At 36.1% G+C, this 22,686-nt stretch overlaps 1 protein-coding gene across 1 annotated transcript in view; it reads right to left on the bottom strand.

The window, feature by feature from the left end:
* The window catches only part of SCAMP1 (secretory carrier membrane protein 1), a 102,671-nt gene that overhangs the window by 41,554 nt on the left and 38,431 nt on the right, over positions 1–22,686 (bottom strand). Inside the window, 4 exon segments of the mRNA NM_214245.1 lie at positions 7,793–7,952; positions 12,817–12,945; positions 16,175–16,283; positions 17,232–17,330. Coding sequence (NP_999410.1) covers positions 7,793–7,952; positions 12,817–12,945; positions 16,175–16,283; positions 17,232–17,330 — 497 coding nt within the window.

The raw sequence follows: 22,686 nt of genomic DNA, 5'->3' as shown, positions 1-22,686 counted from the left end.
GGAAGTTCAATCCCTGGCCTTGCTCAGTGTGTTGAGGATCCACCGTTTCTGTGAGCTGTGGTGTAGGTCACAGACGAGCCTCAGATCCCACATTACTGGGGTTGGGGCACAGGCTGGCAGTGGCAGCTCTGATTCAACCTCTGGCCTGGGAACTTCCATATACCAGAGGTGAGGCCCTAAAAAGCAAATAATAATAATAATAATATATGAGAGTTTATACTTGGATAAATTCCTAGAAAACACAAATTGCCAATTCTTACTCATGAGGAAATAGAAAATCTGAACAGGGAGTTCCTGTTGCATCTCAGTGGAATGAGAATCTGACTAGTATCCATCAGGAGGTAGGTTCTATCCCTGGACTCACTCAGTAAGTTAAAGAATCCGATGTTGCCATGAGCTGTGGTGTAGGTCTCAGACACGGCTCAAATCTGATGTTGCTATGGCTGTGGTGTAGGCCAGTAGCTGCAGCTCCAATATGACCCCTAGCCTTGGAACTTCCATCTGTTGCAGGTGTGGCCCTAAAAAGGCAAAAAAAAAAAAAAAAAAAAAGAAAAAAGAAAATCTGAACAGACCAATTATTAGTAAAGAGATTAAATCAGTAATAAAAAAAAAACCTCTAAACAAACAAAACTCCAGAGTTCCTGTTGTGGCCCAGTGGAAACGAATCTTACTAGGAACCATGAGGTTGTGGGTTCAATCCCTGGCCTCACTCAGTGGGTTAAGGATCCAGTGTTGCTGTGAGCTGTGGTGCAGGTCGCAGACATGGCTCGGATCTGGCATTGCTGTGGCCTGGCGCAGGCTGGCAGGTACAGGTCTGATTAGACCCCTAGCCTGGGAACCTCCACATGCTGCAGGTGTGGCCCTAAAAGGAGAAAAAGACAAAAGCAAAACAAACAAAAGTCCAAAGCTACATGGCTTCACTGGTGAATTCTACCAAATTTTTTTATAAGTGTTAATCTTTCTCAAACTCTTTCAAAACACAGAAGGGGAGAAAACAATTCTAAACTCATTTTATGAGGCCACCATTACTTTGATACCAAAACTAGACAAGTACACCACAAAAAAGAAAATTACAAGCCATTATTCCTAATAAACATAGAGGCAAAAACCTTCAACAAAGTATTAGCAAATCAAATTCAACAATACATGAGAAGGATCATAAACCACAATTATGTGGGATTTATTCCAGGCATGCAAGGGTGGTTCCACATCCACAAATCAATCAATGTCACACTAACAAGATCAAGGATAAATATCATATGATTGCCTCAATAGATTCAGAAAAAGAATCTGCAAAAATCCAACATCCATTTATGATAAAAATGCTCAACAAAGTGGATATACAGGGAACATACCTCAACATAATAAAGATCATATATGACAAGCCCACAGCCAACATCATACTCAATGGTAAACAGATAACTGCTTTTTCTCTAAGATCATGAATCCAACAAGAATGCCCACTCTCACCACTTTTATTCAACACAGTATTGGAAATCTTACCAAGAGCAATTAGGCAAGAAAAAAAAAAGCATCCAAATCAGAAAGGAAGAAGTAATATCATCACTATTTGCAGATGACATGATTTTATATTTATGTGTGTGTGTGTATACACATATATAAAACCCTGTATATGTGTACACACACACACATATATAAAATATACACACATATATAAAACCCTAAATATCCCAGCAAAAAACCTGTTAGAACCAATAAACAAATTCAGTAAAGTTAGAGGGCACAAGATCGATACATAAATATCTGTTGTATTTCTACACACAAAAAATGAACAGAAAAAGCAATTAAGAAAAAAATCCCATTTACAATTGTATCCAAAAAAATTAAAATGCTTAGGAATAAACTTAACCTAGGAGGTAAAAGACATAGACTCTGAAAACTATAAGATACTGATAAAACAAACTGAAGACAACATAAATAAATGGAAAGATATTCCACACTCATGGATTGAAAGAATTACTATTGTAAAATGACCATCTACCCAAAACAACCTGCTTACTCAATGCAATTCCTAACAAAATTGCATTTTCCAGATTCACAGAAATACAACAGACAATTATAAAATGTGTATGAAACTGCAAAAGAGCCTGAATAGGCAAAGCAATCCTGAGAAAGAAAAACAAAGCTGGAGGCATCATGCTTCCTGACTTCAAACAATATCACAAAGCTATAGTAATGAAAACAGTATGGTACTAGCACAAAGACACATGCATTTTTCAAGAGAATAGAGAGCCCATAAATAAACTCACACGTATATGGTCAATTAACACTCTGCAGAGGAGCCAAGAAAATGTAATGGTGGAAAGGACAATTTCTTCCATAAAAGATATTGGGAAAACTGGACAGCCACATGCAAAAGAATGAAACTGGATCATGGTTTTAAACCATACACAAAAGTTAACTTTAAATGGATTAAAAGCATAAACATCAGACCTGAAACTATAACACTCTTAGAAGAAAATACAGGTGGTAAACTCCTCAACGTCAGTCTTAGCAATGATTTTTTTGGATTGGACATCAAAAGCAAAACTCAACAAGTAGAACTACATCAAATAAAAAAGCTTCTGTACAGCAAAGTAAGTCATCAGCAAAGTGAAAAAGAAATCTACCAAGTAGGAGAAAATATTTGCAAATCATATATATGATAAGGTATTAATATCCAAAATATGTAAAGAACTCATACAACTCAATACCAACTAAACCCTAATAATCTGATTTTTAAAACTGGCAGAAGATTTGAACAGGTATTTCTCAAAAGAAGACATACAGATGGGAGTTCCTGTCATGGTGCAGTGGTTAACGAATCTGACTAGGAACCATGAGGTTGAGGGTTTGATCCCTGGCCTTGCTCAGTGGGTTAAGGATCTGGTGTTGCCGTGAGCTGTGGTGAAGGTTGAAGACACAACTCGGATTCCGTGTTGCTGTGGCTCTGGCATAGGCCAGCGACTATGGCTCTGATTTGACCCCTAGCCTGGGAACCTCCATATGCTGCAGGAGCGGCCCAAGAAATGGCAAAAAAAAAAAAAAAAAAAAAAAAGACATACAGAAGGACAACAATATACAAAAAGATGCTTAACATCAGTAATCATCAGGTTAATGCAAATCAAAATAATAATGAGCTATTACCTCATGCCTTTCAGAATTGCTATTATGAAAAAGACAAGAAATAACAAGTTTTGGTGAGGAAGTGGCAAAAGGGGAACCCCTGGGCACTGCCAAAGGAAGATGGTGCAGACACTGTAAAAAAGAGTATGGAGGTTCTTCAAAAAGTTAAAAATATAACTATGTTCCTGGGACAGACCCCTCCCCCCATATCCTCTGCTGTAGCTTCTCTCTGAAGTACCTGGATAACAGTGTCTGATGCACACTTTCAGAGTTGTTTTACAGACACTAAAATCACCACCAAATGGAAGTAATTAACTACCTGATGATCATGAACTTATAGCCCACAGACCTAGTGATACCTAAGGCTTGATAATGCTAACCCTTGTGACGTTACCTGTTACCTCACCATCAACCAATCAGTGCTTGGCTAAGACCCTCTGGGGAGTTGGGGAGTTTTGTGCATGAGCCACCCATTCTCCCTACATAGCGCCTTTATAATAAATGCTGCACTTTTCCTCACTACAACCTGGTGTCAGTAGATTGTCTTTACTGTGCATGGGTGAGTAGACCCAAGTTTCATTCAGTTATACTAAGAGAGTCATATTCATATATAACAGTGTCATATACGCTTTAAAAATCATTTTCATGAACATTCTGATATTTTGATGATTTCAATAAAAACAGTTTTTTCTGACTTCAGAGAAAAATATTTATGAAAAATTGAAATGCTCAAAAAGATAATTCAGGAAGACTAACTTGAAAATAAATAATCTTCTGTTAATAGATATATCACAGGTATGATATCAATATTAAATTACTTTGTAATTCAAATTTTTGGGGTGTTTAGATATTATCCTGTTTTTATATATGAATCCTACTAGTCAAAATTTCATAAATGCCTACTTTTATTTATTTATTTATTTTATTTATTTATTTTTTGTCTTCTTGCCATTTCTTGAGCCGCTCCTGTGGCATATGGAGGTTCCCAGGCTAGGGGTAGAATCAGAGCTGTAGTTGCTGGCCTACACCACAGCCACAGCAACGTGGGATCTGAGCTGCATCTGTGACCTACACCACAGTTCACAGCAATGCTGGATTCTTCACCCACTGAGCAAGGCCAGAGATCGAACCCACAACCTTACGGTTCCTAGTTGGATTCGTTAACCACTGAGTCACAATGGGAACTTGGGAAATGCCTACTTTTAAAATCATTTATATATCATACATTTCTACAGGGCAAGTACCATATCTTTTTTGTATCTCCAGCCTAGTATATACTGTGTTCAATGAGTGATTAATATAAACGTAGGGTACTTCATATTTTTTAAATTCTCTGCAATCGTAAGTTATTTATCTTAATTTGCCATCTGCCTAAGAGGATCAAATGAATCCAATAATGAACTTGCAAATGAAATATTAAAACAAAAACTCAGTTGACACTGGAAAACCAACTTTTTATGCACAATAACTAATTTAAAATGATTATTTCTAAATAGAATCTACCTTTATCACATTTTTACATCATTATATATAATTATCAGCATGATTTATTATACGAGATGATTATTATTATAATCACTTAAATGTAGTTTTAAATTTTTCAATGAGCTTTAAAGGCTATTAACAAAAACTTTAATCCAATCTAAAGGCATTTTATAATTCAGTTAAAACAATTATATTTTTCTTCCCAGGGTTGAGTGGACTTTGCAAAAAAGGTTAACTCATCCATATTATTATTAAGCGAATCACAACAAATTCTTGATAATAAGGTTAACTGTTAACCTTTAAAAAGGATTTTCTTGATAAATCATATTTATTTACCTTTAGACTATGAGTCAATAGGGAGGCAAAAAAGGAGATAAACTATATATGGCAATTAAAAATGGAACTTCAACTAAGGGACAACAAACAAAGAACTGATCATTCTACAATAAAGACTTCCTAAAATGTCTTCTAGTTATTTTTAGCACTCCACCACAAGCTAACAGCCACTCTAGAAACTTAGAATTATAACTCATTTACAAAGAAGAAACCCCACAATTTACTGGGCAACTTAAAAAAAAAAAAAATCTGATCACATTCTCAAAACTAACATCCCCTCTAACCTGTATGTTTGCAATGACTAGTTTACTCTAAAATCGATTCCTGCCATGGTTTTCTTATTGCTTACTATTCTTTTCTTCACTTGTAGGGAAACTGGAAGAAATACGATTCACAGTAGATATTTAAATAATTTTATGACAACAGAGGCAAATATATCATTAGCCAGAGGAGAGTAAAACTTGAAAAACTTTTAAAAAGCACTTTAGTGTCACTCTAGAGCCTGATTAACAAAAACTAAATGCTTTCAATAACAACTTCTTTGGACAAACATGTGAATCTGGCCTAAAAGATTTTAGTTACCCACTTTCTACTGGCTTATGTAATATGCGCAGATGCTTCTGTTTCGTTTCTTAGTCATCAGTCTTGAAACAGAATGTGAAACACTTGCATATCCTCTGACTCTGCCCTTTCTCAAAAGGCAGTAAACTCTGTCAAAACTCATACCTAATAAAGCACTTATGTGAACACAGTCTATTTAAAACTCTGTATTTAATATAATCATAATTCAATGTATCTGGTTTAAGATATTAAAGGGAGAAATCTGTCATCAATAAATGTTTAACAAACTTTACTAGATACTTTAGAAGAGACTTAGATCCAGAAAGGCTTGGCAATTTGGATGATACAAATCCCAAAGTTATACACTGAGACGGTGTATTAATGATTTAAAATACTTTCAACTTTCCCCATAAAAAATTATTCCTCTCAGTTCTGCTCCAAACAGTGAAACCCAGATAATGAACATATTTGTGATACACTGTGAAGGGCTGACACGCAGTTAAGAATTAGCCCAGGAATTAATAATACCGAAAGTAAAAATGTTCCACAAAGTTGTTTTTTTTTTTTTTTGTTTTTGTTTTTTTAACTAGTAAAGAAAAGGAATAAAGGAGTTCCCTTGGGGCAGAGCAGATTACGGATCCAGCATTGTCACTGCGGTGGCTCTGGTCACTGCTGTGGCATGAGTTTGATGCCTGGCCAGCAAACTTTTGCATGCCATGGGCACAGCAAAAAAAAAAAAAAAAGAGAGAGAGAGAGAGTAAAAGAAACCAAATGACTTCAAGTAATAAACGGCAAAACCTGTCACTTTTAAAGTCTCAAAGACACTCCCATTCCCACCCATAAGCACTGTCACAGACACACTGGTAACATGACGCTGGTAGGCAAGCAAAGGCCACAAGCCAAAACACTAAACATTAAAAAAAAACTTTGTGAGCTAGACTTAGACAATAAGGAAAAGAGCCAAAGTAACTCTCCTCCTGTTCAAGCAGGCAGTATACAGGTCCTTTTTTTTAATTTTCCAATCTACATCTACAGGGGTGCCTCTCCCCATTCCCTCACAACCAGTCTCCCATTTATTCCAACAGACCCAAAGGCTCTTTCCTCCCTTTCCCTCCTCCCATCTATTTTCTCCACCTTCATTCCATTTCTAACCAATTTAGTTTCCTGCCAAAGGATACCTTTTTTTCTCCAAATTTCCTCATCTTCTCCATTTTCCTTCCTTCTCTTTTTCTATTCAGTACCTTTAAAACCCATGTTCCTCATTCCATTTGGCTGGCATGGGGGGGATGGGGAATGACACATACTCTATATAATCAAAGAAACTTTTTGTTGCAATTGGGGGAGAAAAGTTCAACCATTGACTGTGGCCCACTAATTTCCCTAATACATCATAAATAAGTTGCTATCACAATAGGTTGATAAACAATTGAATATATGGACTCATACAGGGCTACCATCTAAATCAGCATTCCCCAACATTTATTTCCTAAAGCAACAGTCCAACAAGGTACAACACACACTTGCACAAACAATGGTTTCACGGTCATATCACAAAAGACTCTTTTAAAATAGTCTGAGAAATTCCAAAACGAAGAAACTTATTTTATTATCCTGCTGTTGCCAAACTTAAGGTAAAGAACATCTAGGAATACCCCACACACCTAGTACTAACCCACAAAGTATGCATTCAGGAAATGTTAATCCTAACTTAAAATATACCATGCAAAGTAGTATACTAAATCTTATAGTCTAGATAGTTTTTCAACGTTGCTGCCTTTTGAAAAGCCAAACATGAATTTACGCAGAAAATGATAACCAAGTTGCTACGTAAAAAGTGACTCACTTTAAATATCACACAGATATTTACCAAACCTAGGTTACCTGGGTTCATTTAACAATTAGGCTGTAAGCATTACTTTTGATTTTTTTTTTTTTTGAAAGGGGTAATAAAGAAAAAAATTCTCTTTCAAGTCAACTGTATCATATGAAATGGAATCTTTTACAAATATTAAGACCTAAGAAGTCTTATTTTTCCCTCATTCATTTTCATGGTTCATCTTTTTCTCAAGAGGGAGAAAAGAATTGGATATTATTGGTTACAAAGTCTTATTAACACAAGCATACTATAACGGACTTAATACACAGAGGTGTTATATATGGACTTTACTGAAGGTATACTAGACATTTTTTTAATGAAAATATGTCAATAGTCCCTTTAAGGTATACTACAAATTTTCTACTTCACAGGTTTGAAAGAGCATATTTTACAGTACACACATTTTACCTGAAAGCTCCGTAAAGTGGTCTGTACCAACAGACAAATGAACAAGGAGTAAAAAGCAAGAACCACAGGATACTCAATCCAAAATCAACCCCTCTTGAAGGATCAACACAAAACCAAGCCAAGCATCCGAAGATATTTAGAAACAGTGTTACAGCATGGACTGTGGGATCAAAAAACAAAATAGAAAAGAAATGTTTACATTCAATGTATGTGTTCATTCAACAAAAATTATAAATGAAAAAATACTTCCTAAGAGCAAACGTACTCTACCCCATGTTTCCATTTAGTATTTAAACACTGCTGTTTCTTACATTTGATTTCAAAATTGATTTCAAAACAGAGTATTATTCATAGGAAGAGGGGTCCTAACACATGTACTATTTGGCAAAAATTCTTTTGGCCCTCTCCTAAACGGCAATAACACAGCTAAACTAGAGAAGCACAACCTTAAGGGCTCCTTCCCTGAGAAGGAAACATATGATGTGGCTCTTGATCCAAGGCCCACGTAGGAAAGTAGTGGCTGCCAGGAAAAGAACCAGGACTTGAGAGGAAAAAGATCCTACGCTCAGAACTATGTTTTAATAGAATGGGGCCGCAGACTCCTCCCAGAGCAGACTACACAAGAGAAAACTGGACAAAGGCCCTGTGCAATCTCATTGTAACATTTTAAGCAATAAAATTAATTAGAATCATGGGACTGAAAATACTAATACAAAAATTTCTAGTGACTACATAGTCAATCTATGAGGATTATTAATTCATCTTCACAGAGCTATCAAAGTCCTGGTATAAAAACAGTGCTTTGGTAGAGGATTAAACTTATTTGAAGGAAAAAAAAAAAAGAAGTACACTATAAAGCATTGTAACTGCTGTGGCAGACCTTTCTTTTGGTTAAAACAAATCGATCTTGGCAAACTCCTCCTACGGTTGTTAGGAATTACTTTCCCTGACAGACCAAAACCAAAAGATCTGAGTAACATCTAAGTATACTACAATCCTAAAGAACACTATTTACCCATTATAAGTAATAACTTATAAGGCTGAATTTATTACAAGAAATTTGAAGTTTAAATAAAGTTTAATATAAATTATCAATTAAAATATACCAACAAACTACTACTTTAATTAAAAACTATCAAATGGAAAATCTAGTGAATCTAAATTTACAAAATCAGCACATATTAAAAAAAGCTTTTAATCTCTAAGGGATTAATCAAAATTTATAATTAATGAAACAGGATAAAAACATATTCTAGGATGCCTCCAAGTTTGCTCTCATCTAACAACTAGATAAACACACAAACTCTAGGGAAGGAGAAAGAGCCCCAGAGGCAGACTGCTCACACCTGGGTTACAGTGATATAACACTGAGCTAACCAAGCTCTGTGCAATTCAATTTTTCAACTAGAGAAATGCTGGAGCTCTTCCACGTTTAAAATTCCATCCCATTCTACTGCACAGTTAAGACTCTTTCTTAGTCCCATTAGGATTTCGGGAAGCTGGTTACTAACAAATTTACTCAAAATCCTTTGCCGCAAAATAAAAGCAGCGCTGGTAAAAACAGAATTCAAGATATTGTGAGACATTATTCTGCAATATTAAATGGCATTCAATTGCCTAAAAAATGCTTTACAGGTTCAGAACATTCTAACTCAAATTTCAACCTTCAGAGAAGTAAATTTTATATTTTCTTTTTTGGCTTTTTTTTTTTTTTAGCTGAACGTCCACGGCATATGGACGTTCCCAGGCTAGGGGGAGAATTGGAGCTGTAGCTGCTGGCCTAGGGCACAACCACAGCAACGCCAGATTCAAGCCACATTTTCAACCTACGCCACAGCTCATGCCAACACAGGATCCTTAACCCACTGAGCAAGGTCAGAGATCAAACCTGCATCCTCATGGATACTAGTCAGATTCATTACCACTGAGGCACAATGGGAACTCCCAGAGAAGTAAATTTTAAAGGTTTATATCCTAATCCACTTAAGGAAAAAAGACAGAATAAATGGCTATGTGTAAAGTCCACAAAAACTCTTCCAGGTATAAATAAGAACACAAATTAAATTTTGTATAATCTATTAAAGTTTTTTCTACATGTTTTCATAATAACCAACAACCATTATCAATAACTCATTTACTTGTTATTATACTGCTACCTCAATGAAGAGTAAAACTTCTAGGCCTACCTGCTAAACAATCAGCCCACTTATACAGAGATCAAAATACACATAGAAAATGATATGCATGATTCTATGTGTCTAATTTCAATCACTTGGTTGATTCTTCTTTTTTTTTTTTTTTTTTTTTTTTTTTTTTATCTTTTTAGGGCCACACTCATGGCATATGGAGATTCCCAGGCTAGGGGTTGAATCGGAGATGTAGCCACTGGCCTACACAACAGCCATGTCTGCAACCCACACCACAGGTCATGCCAACGCCAGAGTGTTAACCCACTGAGCAAGGCCAGGGATCCAACCTGTGTCCTCATGGATGCTAGTCAGATTTGATTCCGCTGAGCCATGATGGGAACTCTCACTTGGATGACTGTTAAGTGTAGGTATAACATTAAGGAAAACTTTAAATAAAACGATTTCCAAACTGAATGACCCTCCTTCATATAAAATTTCAATTTGCTTTATTAAGCACTCAAATTTGCTATTAGTGGACCTAAATTTGCAACTATCACTAGAATACTCCTCTTGCTAAGTTCTGCATTACAATACAGACACCTAAAATGAACAACTTTGTAACAGTATATTCTTCACTAAATGGTCTTTAATGCAGCTGGTTTCTTTTTATTTTTTTTTCTTTCTTCTTTAAATTCAAGAGTACACTCAAAGAGATTAAGATTTATTTCATAGTGGTATTTCTAATTCCTTCAGTTCCTTTATAGAGTAAATTTATCTGCTTCGAGTAAGGTACATTTGAAAGCATACCTTTATAATAATTGAGTTTAAAATGTAAATTACTAAATTACTAAAATTTATTTTAGTAATGTGTAGGTAGTATAACATGGAAATCTGGACTCTGGGATGTAGAGTCAGGCTACCCAACTCCAACTCTACTTACTATGTAATCTTGGATAAGTTATTTCAAATTCTCTAAGCTTTAGTTTCCCAAATTATAAAACTAAATAATATAGTACTTGGTTCACAGTGTTGTTAAGATTTAATAATATAATGTATATAAAGTGATTAGCACAGTACCTGGCACAAAGTAAATCCTCAATGAATGCTATCTTCTATTATAATTATTACAGTGTGAAAACATCAGTCCACTCCAAAATTGCCAACAAGTCGACACTTTTTGAAAATAATTTATGAAAATTCTCTGAAATTTAGAGACATTGCGGAGCACTACACCTTACTTTGTTCCAGGTAATGCTTCTTCAAATCAGAACCTTAACTGGATGGAATCCTGAGCCCTCTTTGAATACAGCTGACAGATCTGACAACTGAACAGGATTAGGAAAAACGAAAATCAACTATATTACTTCTAAGACCCTCAGAAGGTTATATATTTCTATGACAAAACAGACCTATTTTGAAATAATCAGCATTTGGTGATGTTAACCCGTCAGTTAAAATTAATCATCCTCCCCATTCAATCTCTATTTACTGAATTCCTTATAGAAGTTTCTTCCAATTACCATCTGCATCAAAAATGTTTTTCACTAAAGTCAAAGAACCTCCATTTAAAATGCTTCGCCAATTTCTACCTGTTAAAAGAACACACAAGGAGTTCCTGTCTTGGCTCAGTGGAAAATGAAGCTGACTAGCATCCATGAGGACAAAGGTTCTATTCCTGGACTCGCTCAGTGGGTTAAGGATCTGGCGTTGCCATGAGCTGATGCGGCTCGCATCTTGCATTGCTGTAGCTCTGGCATGGGCCAGTGGCTACAGCTCCAATTCACCCCCTCACCTGGGAACCTCCATGTGCAGTGGGTTAGGCCACCAAAAAAAAAGGAGTACACAAATCTCCTTCGGTAAAACGGTACCCTACAAAGAGTCCATTAACTAAGCAGCTGTGCAGATGAGAGGTCATGACAGCTACCTCCCCTATGGACACAATGATGTTAAACAGGGCTGAGACTGCTGTTGGGATAAAAATGAAACAGGGTACGTGGGAATTCTGCATACATACAAAAAACTGGTGGAGTTCCTGTTGTGGCTCAACAGTAACAAACCCGACTATATCCATGAGGATATGGGTTTGATCCCTGGCCTCGCTCAGTGGGTTAAGGATCCATCATTACGATGAGCTGTGGTATAGATGACAGATGAGGCTAGGATCCCACGTTGCTGTGGCTGTGGCTGTGGTGTAGGCCTACAGCTGCAGTTCCTCCGTGACCCCTAGCCTAGGAACTTCCATATGCTCCAAGGGCAGCACTAAATAGCAAAAAAAAAAAAGGCAAAAAACTGGTAACAGCCTGACATTTAGTTTTAATATTCCAAGTGTTATAATTATATTCAAAGAAATGTAAGCATCACGGCCTAAAATGTATGTCCTAACATTCTATTAAATGGAATACGCTATATTAATCAGGGACTCTCAATGGTAAAAATTTTAATTACAATTTAAAAATGCAAAGTAATTTGTGCTTGAAGCTCTAAGAAAAATCAGTTTATATATTCAATATTTTATGCCCTTTCAAAAGAATAGTTATAATGCATTTATAGAAAAATAGTATGAATATGAATAATTTTTTCAAAGCCAGTATTGCCTAGATAACATTTTTTCAGGAAAAAAACGGGTCACTGAAAAATTCTACAATATGACAAGTAAGTCCTTTCCTCAAAAGCATGCTAGTTCTCAGTATATAGGTCTTCCTCAGCTAAGAACTTAGATTGTCACACAGCGTATGATTTTGAAGTACCTAAACATTTCCCTCAAAATTGAAAGTTCTATAGGAAAAGACCAATTCATGACACTATCCTTAATATATGAGGAGTTTTTTAAAAAGTGGATTTTGACAATAAAATATAAACTCTGTCAAACAAATACATAATTTATTCTATACTCACACATCCATAAATAGTACATAATCTTCACTGTCTTTTGAAATTCTACAGGAATGTCTACAGAAAAATCCTGATAGAAACAAGGTCCCACAGGAAAATTGCCAGGAAGAGGTGGCCAGTTATTTTTTCTGCCTGCAAACAAAGAAAAAGGAAATTATTTAGAGAAAGACAAATATGTGCTATTCTTTCTGCATATAATTATTTGTTTCATAATAAAGAATATTTTCTATTCTTTTAATAGGTGTTTCCAAAATATAACACTGTTATCACATACGGATGGCCAAAAAACACATGAAAAGATGTTCAACATTGCTAAATAGTTAGAGAAGTGCAAATCAAAACCACTATGAGGTACCACCTTACACCAGCCAGAATGGCCATCAACAAAAAATCTACCAACAATAAATGCTGGAGAGGGTGTGGAGAAAAAGGGAACCCTATTACACTGTTGGTGGGAATGTAAATTGGTGCAACCACTGTGAAAAACAATATGGAGATTCCTCAGAAAACTAAAAATAGAATTACCATATGATCCAGCAATCCCACTCCAGGGCATCTATCCAGAAAAAACCATGACTTGAAAAGATACATGTACTCCAATGTTCACTGCAGCACTCTATACAATAGCCAAGACATGGAAACAACTGAAATGTCCATTAGCAGAGGGGTGGATCAAGAAGATGTGGTACATATACACAATGGAATATTACTCAGCCATCAAACGGAATGAAATAACACCATTTGCAGCAACATGGATGGACCTAGGAATTATCATTCTAAGTCAAGTCAGTCAGACAATGAGACACCAACACCAAATGCTATCACTTACATGTGGAATCTAAAAAAAGGACACAATGAACTTCCTTGCAGAAAAGATACTGACTCACAGACTTTGCAAAACTTATGCTTTCCAAATAAGACAGGTTAGGGGGTGCAGGGGATATGCTGTGGGTTTGGGATGGAATGCTATAAAACTGGGTTGTGATGATCACTGTACAACCATAAATGTAATAAAATTCATTGAGTAATTTAAAAAAAAGATTAATTAGAGTCCTGAAAATATGGACAAACCTGTCAATATATACCCAGAAAGTGGCAGAACAGAGGCTAAAGTACAAATTTTCAAACTATCAAAAAATACATATATATATAACACTGTTATCACATACGGATGGCCAAAAAACACATGAAAAGATGTTCAACATCGCTAAAATTGTTAGAGAAGTGCAAATCAAAAAAAAAAAATATATATATATATATATATAAAACATTGTAACTCTACAGTCCTACAACTCTGAAAATCAAGCTTTTTATTTTAAAATTTTTTCCCAAAAAATCAATTTAGAACTCATTAGATGGAAAAATAATTTTCCAGTGTCATACCACTTATGTAATTTGAAACAAGAAAAGCAAACAGAGCACAGGGCATACCCTGTGCCTCTGCCCTAAAAAGAGATTTACTTCAAGAGTCCCAAGAGTCTGGCTCTCATATGAAGGCCGTGCAGTTTTTAAATCTCAACACTTTCCTTCTCAGGGTCTCCAACCTTGAAATATAAGTCCTAACCCATGTGGAAAGAAAAGACAAGCTTCTGAATCTTGTTAACTCCATCAAGAAACACAAGAGAGTCAATACCAAAGAATCAAATGTGGAAATCTCCACATCTAGAAAAAATAATGTTCAAAAGACACATGTGAGAAAAGCATCAAACTCTGCGAAAACATGAAACAGCCATGAAAAAGAAGCTGAGGAATTACAGCACCTTCAGAAACCTAGAGAAAAAACAAATTCAAACGGTAAGGAAAGAAAACATATCTATTGGAAGAAATAAGACTGAAAAATAGGGGTTGGGGAGTAGTGGGGGAATAAAAATCAAAATTTAAACAAGTTAAAACATTAAAAATAGAGGGTAAAAATCAGCACCAAAAGGCCATTTTCTCGTTTTAGATATTATATCCCTTACTTTCAAAGTTACATTTTACATACTGTTTCAAAGACCAGGAAGTTTTTCATAGTGGGGGAAAAAAGGACCATCTATTGCTGATTCTTCCCAACATGTTTCCACTGTTTCAACCTTCTTCTCAAATGTCATATAGTTCATGCACTTCCCATGTGAGTCTCATACTTCTTGAGAAGCAGAGAATAGTAGTAAAGAACAAAGACTCTAAAACCAGAAGCAACTAGACACTTACTGGCTGAGGCCTTGGGCAACTACTCAGAACCCTGAAGACTTTGTTTCTACAACTCACCACCCTTCCCAGAACCGTACTGGGGATGAAATGAGTTAACAGGTGAAAAGTACTTAAATGTGTAACATACTGCACGTCTCCTTGTTTCTAACACTTCATTACTACTTCATTTACTAAAACATCTCATAGAAGTAATTTGTATTAGTCAAAGCTAAGGGAACAGGACATATTTTTGTTACATGCATTTCAGAAACGCTGATTTCAATTAAGCCTTTAGTTTCTCCTTTCACCAATGCTGTCTCTGATGTTGCAAGCAAAAAAAAAAAAAGGCCCAGGATAAATGTGTTCTCACAAGGGCCTAGACTTACACACTCTAAGATAAATAAGAAATAGTTCAATATATTGTCATGTCCTAACCTTGTCATCACTGGCCAGACATACTAACAAGGACCTCTCTAGCTCTCTTAACTCCTTCCTATCCAGAGACTTGCTAGCTAAGATACTCCCTTGAAATGACCTTTGCCTATCACAGCCTGATTAGATTTCATAGCAAATATTCAATTCACCACCTACTTATTTCTCTGGCATCATCAAAATACCCTAGGCTTCCTAGAGTCATCACGGGTGTATTTTTTAACACGGTTTAACATAAGGATATACTTTTGAGAAGAAGGAATAGATTAATTTTAACTGGTCTGAATAAACTAGAGGTTACATTAAACTCAATCAAACTTAAGTTGTGCTCCCATGTGCTCATAAAGCTTCAAAAGACCCCATTGAGGAAGTTCCTGTGTGGCACAGCGAGTTAAGGATTCAGTGTTGCCACAGTTGTGGTGTAGGTTGCAAATATGGCACGAGTTCGATCCCTGGCCCAAGAACTTCCACATGCTGTGGGTGCAGCCAACAAACAAACAAACAAAAGATCCAAGTGAAGGCCCAAGTGCAGAATCAAAGGCTCCTGACCTTACAACAAACCAAAATCACATTTCCATTCACGTGTAAAGAGGCTAACACTGTTTTTATCTATCAAACAAACAAGACCAGAGAGCTATGAAATAAGAAAACTGCCAAGACTGGACTCCTTGCTAGAATAAAAGGGCAGAGTTTTATCCCCAAAACAAATGACTTAAAGCATTTAGAAGTTATTTTTATTGCAAACTTCGCTGGATACTACCATGTTGACTGAGGTTTTGCATTTCTCGTTCTCGACGATCTAATTCTGCTGCTTTTCTTTCTAGTTCTTCCTGGCGCTTAAGAAGTTCAGCTTGGGCCAAGGCATGTTCCTGAACAAACAAACAAACAGAAAATAAGTGAGTAGGTTGTCAGAAGTATAAAATAGAGTAACATTCATACTTCCACTTTAATCCTACTTCTCTATTCTGCTAGAAGCCTAATGCAAATGCTCTTCCACAATATAGGAATTCACTAAAGACTATAGTTGCAGAAAATATTTTGGAAATATTTGGCCCATTTTGGCCTTCTGGTTATGAAACTCCTCAGTGGAAATGTTGGGCCCATTGGGATTAGAAAAAACTCAGTCAGAGCACTCAAAATCCTAAAGTATTTGGGAAAATGAAGTTAAGGTGACTTTCGTGCCTAAATGAGAGTAAGGGACAAGGACAAAAAGACCAGTTGAGGAAAACAGACTAATGGAGAAGAGGGCAACTGAACCGGCTCTTATGGATTGGATTAAATGGTACATAAGGTTCTCAGTGCAAGAATATTATAGAATATATTTTATAAGGTAATGAAATGAAAGGAGGATATGGTTAAGAAATTCTGGTTTGTAACTCCACCTGCCTTTATGTAATACCAGGCATCCTATTCATCTCTTTTTTCCCTGGTATTTTGCCACCTTCTACTTCCTACCACTGTGCTTTGCTTAACCATCAGAACTCTCTTCCAATGGTATCTACTAATCTACCACTGTTATTTTAATGGAATTGTGCATTAAAAAGTGAGACCAAAAGCAATAAAAATTTCACTACACAAATTGTACACCAAGATGATATATGAATTCAATAACTTCTAGTACTGAAATAAAGCAAATAATTATAAGGTGACAAGAGATAGGAGTATTAAAGGATTGAGAGGGTGCCTAACCCAGACTCAAAAGTGAGTTAAGAAATAAATGAGGAACTCACTAATACAAAGAATTCTTTTTCTCTCAAAGCAAATGTAATCAATATTGGAATTTCCAATATGAATTTACACATGTAATATCAACTAACCTTTGCAATCTGTGTATAAGCTGGATGTTCTTCTGTTGGTTTCATTATTGCTGGTTGTGTACTGGGTACATTAGGCATTTTCACATTGCCTGGGGGAGGCTAGAAAGATTAAGAAAAAGACAAATTTCAGAACATAGAAATCCAACTTCAACTTCTTTCAAAAAGTGTAACACCAATAAAACCCAAAATGCTAAGAACTGCCTCACATGCTCCCCTAATCTCATAGATCAAGCATCTGGCAAGGAGCTGCTCAAGCTCTTCATTTTCCTTTTCTCAAACTCACCCATTTCTTAACTCTTCGATATTGCTGCTCTATCTAAGAGTGCACCATGAGCATGCTCCTCCAGAACACTATATATTAAAAACAAAAAAAAACCTTAAGTATTTCTTTTTAGCAAAAGCTAGATAGCACCAAACTGAAGACTTTACACCAAGGTTTAACCACCAACTAGGTTTACTGTCAACTCTTCTCACCTAACAAAGCTATGTGCCAGTGCCCTTAAAAAGTAAACAGGAGAAGAGCTCTTGGCATAACCCTGCTAACACTCCTAGAAAAGAATAAGAGGGAAGGCATTAGGGAGATGGAAAATCAACCACACAATCTCTCCTTTGCCAGGGAAGATCAATACTATTTAAAAGTAGCTTCAAGTTCAAAAGTAGGTAGCTATCTATAAGTCCATCAAAGGAGAACTGACTAAATTAATGTAGATACATACAGTACAGTCATTAGATGTAGATACATACAGTACAGTCATTAGAAGGCATGAATGCTATCGAAGAATGCCTTTTTAAATCTAATTAAAATAAAGCCAACTACAGAACAGTATGCGTATGGCCAACTTTTTTTTTAATAAACACACACATGTATACATGTCCAGAAAAATATGTGGAAGGTCTCGGCAAATTGCTATCAAAGGGACTTGCACCTTTTGCTTTATATGCTTCTCTATTATTTGCCTTCTCCCCCTGTTACGCTACTTTTATTAAAGTAAAAATATCTTGGGAATTCCTGTTGTGGCTCAGCAGGTTAAGAATCCAGCTAGTATCCATGAGGATGTGGGTTCGATCCCTGGCCTCGCTCAGGGGGTTAAAGGCATTGCCATGAGGAGTGATGTAGGTCACTGATACGGCTCGGATCCTGTGTTGCTGTGGCTGTGGTGAAGGTGGGCAGCTGCAGCTCTGATTCAACCCCTAGCCTGGAAACCTCCATATGCTGTCAGTGAGACCCTAAAAAAAATTTAAGTATTCTTTAAAATGGCCATGAGAAAAATACAAAAAAGAAAGAAAAGAAAAAGAGAAAACACACAGCAAGCAGGTACAAAGGGAAGTTCAAAGATCAGAAAAACTATTAAAGTCAGAAAACACTACCTATGCAGCTTGATTTTACCCTGACACAGCAAAGAACATCCCCAAAAAGGAAGCCAGACACAACTAAAGATATAAATGGAGTACAGCTGATTCTAAAACTTACATGGAAATGCCACGATATAAGAATAACTCAATTTTAAAGGAGAATAACATAGGCAGACCTACAATATCAAGACTTAAAACAGTAATAAAGAGTATGGTACATATGCCAAAGATATAGAAATATACCAAGAAAGAGTAGAGAGAAACAAACTCCCGAAAACTTGATACCCAACAGAGGTCAAACCACAAAACAGTGAAATAATGTATTAGTCAACAAACGGTGCTAGCAGTAAAGGAAACCAGAAACAAAACAAAAGACAACCTACAGAATGGGAGAAAATATTTGCAAATGACGTGACCTACAAGGGCTTAATTTCCAAAATACGCAAACAGCTCATACAACTCAACAACAAACAACAAACAACCCAATTGAAAAATGGTCAAAAGACATGAGTTGTGGTGTAGGTCACAGACATGGTTCAGATTCAGTGTTGCTGTGGCTGTGGCATAGGCCCGAAGATGTAGCTCTGATTGGACCCCTAGCCTGGGAACCTCCATGTGCCACAGGTGTGGCCCTAAAATGCAAAAAAAAAAAAAAAAAAAAAAAAAAAGAAAAGAAAAGAAAAATGGGCAAAAGACCTAACTAGATATTTCTCTGAAGAAGACACAAAAAATGGCCAACAGGCACATGAAAAGATGCTCAACATTGCTAATTATTAGAGAAATGCATGTCAAAACTACAATGAGATACCACCTCACATTAGTCAGAATGGCCATCATTAGTAAGTTCGTAAATAGGAGTTCCCATCATGGCTCAGTGGTTAACGAATCCGACTAGGAACCATGAGGTTGGGGGTTTGATCCCTGGCCTCACTCAGTGGGTTAAGGATCCAGTGTTGCTGTGAACTGTGGTGTAGGCCAGCAGCTATAGCTCCAATTAGACCCATAGCCTGGGAACCTCCATATGCCATGGGTGCAGCCCTAGAAAAAGATTAAAAAAAAAAAAAAAAAGTCTGTCAATAACAAATGCTGGAGAGAGTATGGAGAAAAGAGAACCCTCCTTCACTACTGATGGGAATGTAAGTCGGTGCAGCCACTATGGAGAATAGTATGGAGGTTCCTCAGAAAACAGACTTGTGGTTGCCAAGGGAGAGGGAGGAGGGGAGAGGGGAGAGGGGAAGAATGGACTGGGAATTTAGGGTTAGTAGATGCAAACTATTATATACAGAATGGATAAAGAACAAGATCCTCCTATATAGCATAAGAAACTATATTCAACATCCTGAGATAAACCATAATGGAAAAAAATTTAAAAACAGAGTGTCTGTGTGTGTGTGTGTGTGTGTGAGAAACTGAATCACTGCTTACAGAAGGAATTAACACATTATAAATCAACTATGCTTTGATATAAATAAATCATGCTAGGATAACTGGTTAACCAGATGCAACAATTAAACTAGATTTCCTACTTGACATCACATACAAAAATAAATCGCAGGTGGATTCATGACTTTAAACACTTTTAGAAAAAATATACATGAATATTTTTATGAACTTGGTACATAAGAGCTTCTCAAAAATCAAATGCAGAAACCTTTGTGTATCCTATCTATAATGTATCCCAAGTGCCTACAACAGTGCCTGAAACAGTAAATGATCAGTAAATATCATTAAAAATAAGATTAGCAAGCACATAAACCATAAATTTAAGACAAACTCAACTACACTTAAATTTAATAATAAAGTGAAAAGTCATATCACAGAATGGTTATAACAGATACAACAAAAAAATGCTACTCAGAATACAGGAATAACTGTTACAAATTCACAACAATACAAACTACTAACAGAAAAATGGGAAAAACATATGAACAAGCAATACAAAGAAGAGAAGACAGGAATGGCTAATAAAAATATGAACTAATGGTTCAACATCACTAGTAATCAAAAAATACAAAAAGTAACATATCATTCCACAGCCATGACACAGGATAATATGAAGTCTGAAATACCAAGCTCTGTAATTACAGTATACATACAATGATGGTGTATATAAAAATTAAAGCATATGACCAAGGTAGTCGCTTACAACAGTGGGCAAAAAAAAAAGATTATCAATAAATAGTGCTGGGACAATTATTTAAACGTTTGGGGAAAAAAAAAATCAGAAAACTGTATCTTGTCAGAATTCCAAATGGATTAAAGTCCAATGTAAAAAGAAAAAAAATGCAACTAGTATAAAGATACTAGAAATAGCATAGCACATAGAATACAGATGACTACCTCATCTTGAGGAAAACAGCCATGGGGTAAAAGAGGAGAAATCATAATGAAAAGGGAACATATCTGACTACATAAAAATTGAGAACTCTGATGATATAAAGCATTTTATAACCAAGATTAAAAGGAAAATCTAAGTAACAAGCAACATATAGACAGTTAATAGATTTCATTATGTACAAATCAATAAGAAATAGAGGACCACGTTATATGAGAAAAATTCATTTTAAGAAACCCGTAACAGCCTGCTTCTAAAAGAAATACAAAAGGAAAATAAACATTCAAAATGTTAACCTCATGAGTAATCAAAGAAATGCAAATTTCACCTATTTTTTTAAAATGATCATTACCATAAGACTACTACCACATTTTGGAAAAGGCCTGGTAAAATGGATACTTCTGACACACAGCAACTGGGAATATAAACTAGTTCATACAATAATCCTGGAGTGCAATTTGACATTATGCGTAAGAGTCACTGAAGTATTTATACCCTACAACCCTACTCTTAAAAAATATAGTATAGAAATAATCCAAGATATGCACAAATGTGTGCATGCCAAGATGCTCCCCACAGCATTATTTACAAAAGCAAAAAAGAAATACCCTAAATGTCTAACAAAAGACAAAATATGGATAAATTGATAAATTATGATCCATCCATAGGAGATCCCCTATATTATCCAGCTATTTAAAAGTTTTAAAAGAATAATGAAATGGGGAAAGTTTGTACCAATTGTAAGTTATAAAACAAAACTGTATATACAGTATAATCCCCATTTTTAATTTTAAAAGATATCAGTAAGTTAACATTGATATTATTTCTGAATAGTTGGATTAAAAGCTTTTTCTTTTCTCTTCTGTATTTCTAGGGCCGCATCCATGACATATGGAAGTTCCCAGACTAGGGGTCTAATCGTACCTACAGCTGCTGGCCTACACCTCAGCCACAGCCACAGAAGACCCATGCTGCATCTTCGGTCTACACCATAGCTCATGGCAACATCGGATCCTATCCCACCGAGCGAGGTCAGGGACTGAACCTCCATCTTCATGGATACTAGTCAGATTCCTTTCCACTGAGCCATGACAGGAAATCATTTTCTTGTATTTTTTATCTCCACTATAATATTTATTCCCAAAAGAATGATAAATTCTCTATTCCAACTACCTGTTCCCCTACTCTAACATTTCATATTACCAGGAAGAAAAACTGAAGTTGGTCAATCTTAACTCTTCTCCAACTAGAAAATCATGGTCCTAAAGTATCACTCTCTCAGCTTAATAAGTAGCAGCAACAGGAGTGCCTGCTGTGGAGCAGTGGGTTAATGATCCATCTTGTCTCTGGTGTTGCCGAATGATCTTTCAGCCCGGTGCAGCGGGTTAATGATCTGGCATTGCCACAGCTATGGTGTAGGTCACAGATGCAGCTCGGATTCAATCCTTGACTCAGGAACTACCATATGCCGTGGGTGTGGCCAAAAACGGAAGAAAAAAAAAGTAGCAATAACAAAACAGTGACCAAATAAGATGCCTGACAAAATCAGTTTGACAGCATACTTCAGAAAAAGCACACAAAAAATTACTCAAGCATTCCTCCAGTTGAAACCGCGTTCTAAATGCTCTAAATAAGAAATGAAAAAGTACACTGAATTAGTAAATAAAAATGAAGGCTAGGTTACAGCTAGTATTTGATATATTGAAGGTAAGGGATGCCTGTGGACTAGCAAGCATGAGGGATGCTGGAGAAGCACAAATCTCTAAT

The sequence above is a fragment of the Sus scrofa genome, chromosome 2 (assembly GCF_054392235.1).
Source record: "Sus scrofa isolate SSC_HxYL_T2T_F1_AM1 chromosome 2, Sscrofa_HxYL_maternal_Yorkshire_Landrace_v2.0, whole genome shotgun sequence".
Classification (NCBI taxonomy): Eukaryota; Metazoa; Chordata; class Mammalia; order Artiodactyla; family Suidae; genus Sus; species Sus scrofa.
This window is presented reverse-complemented; position numbering and strand designations above follow the sequence as displayed.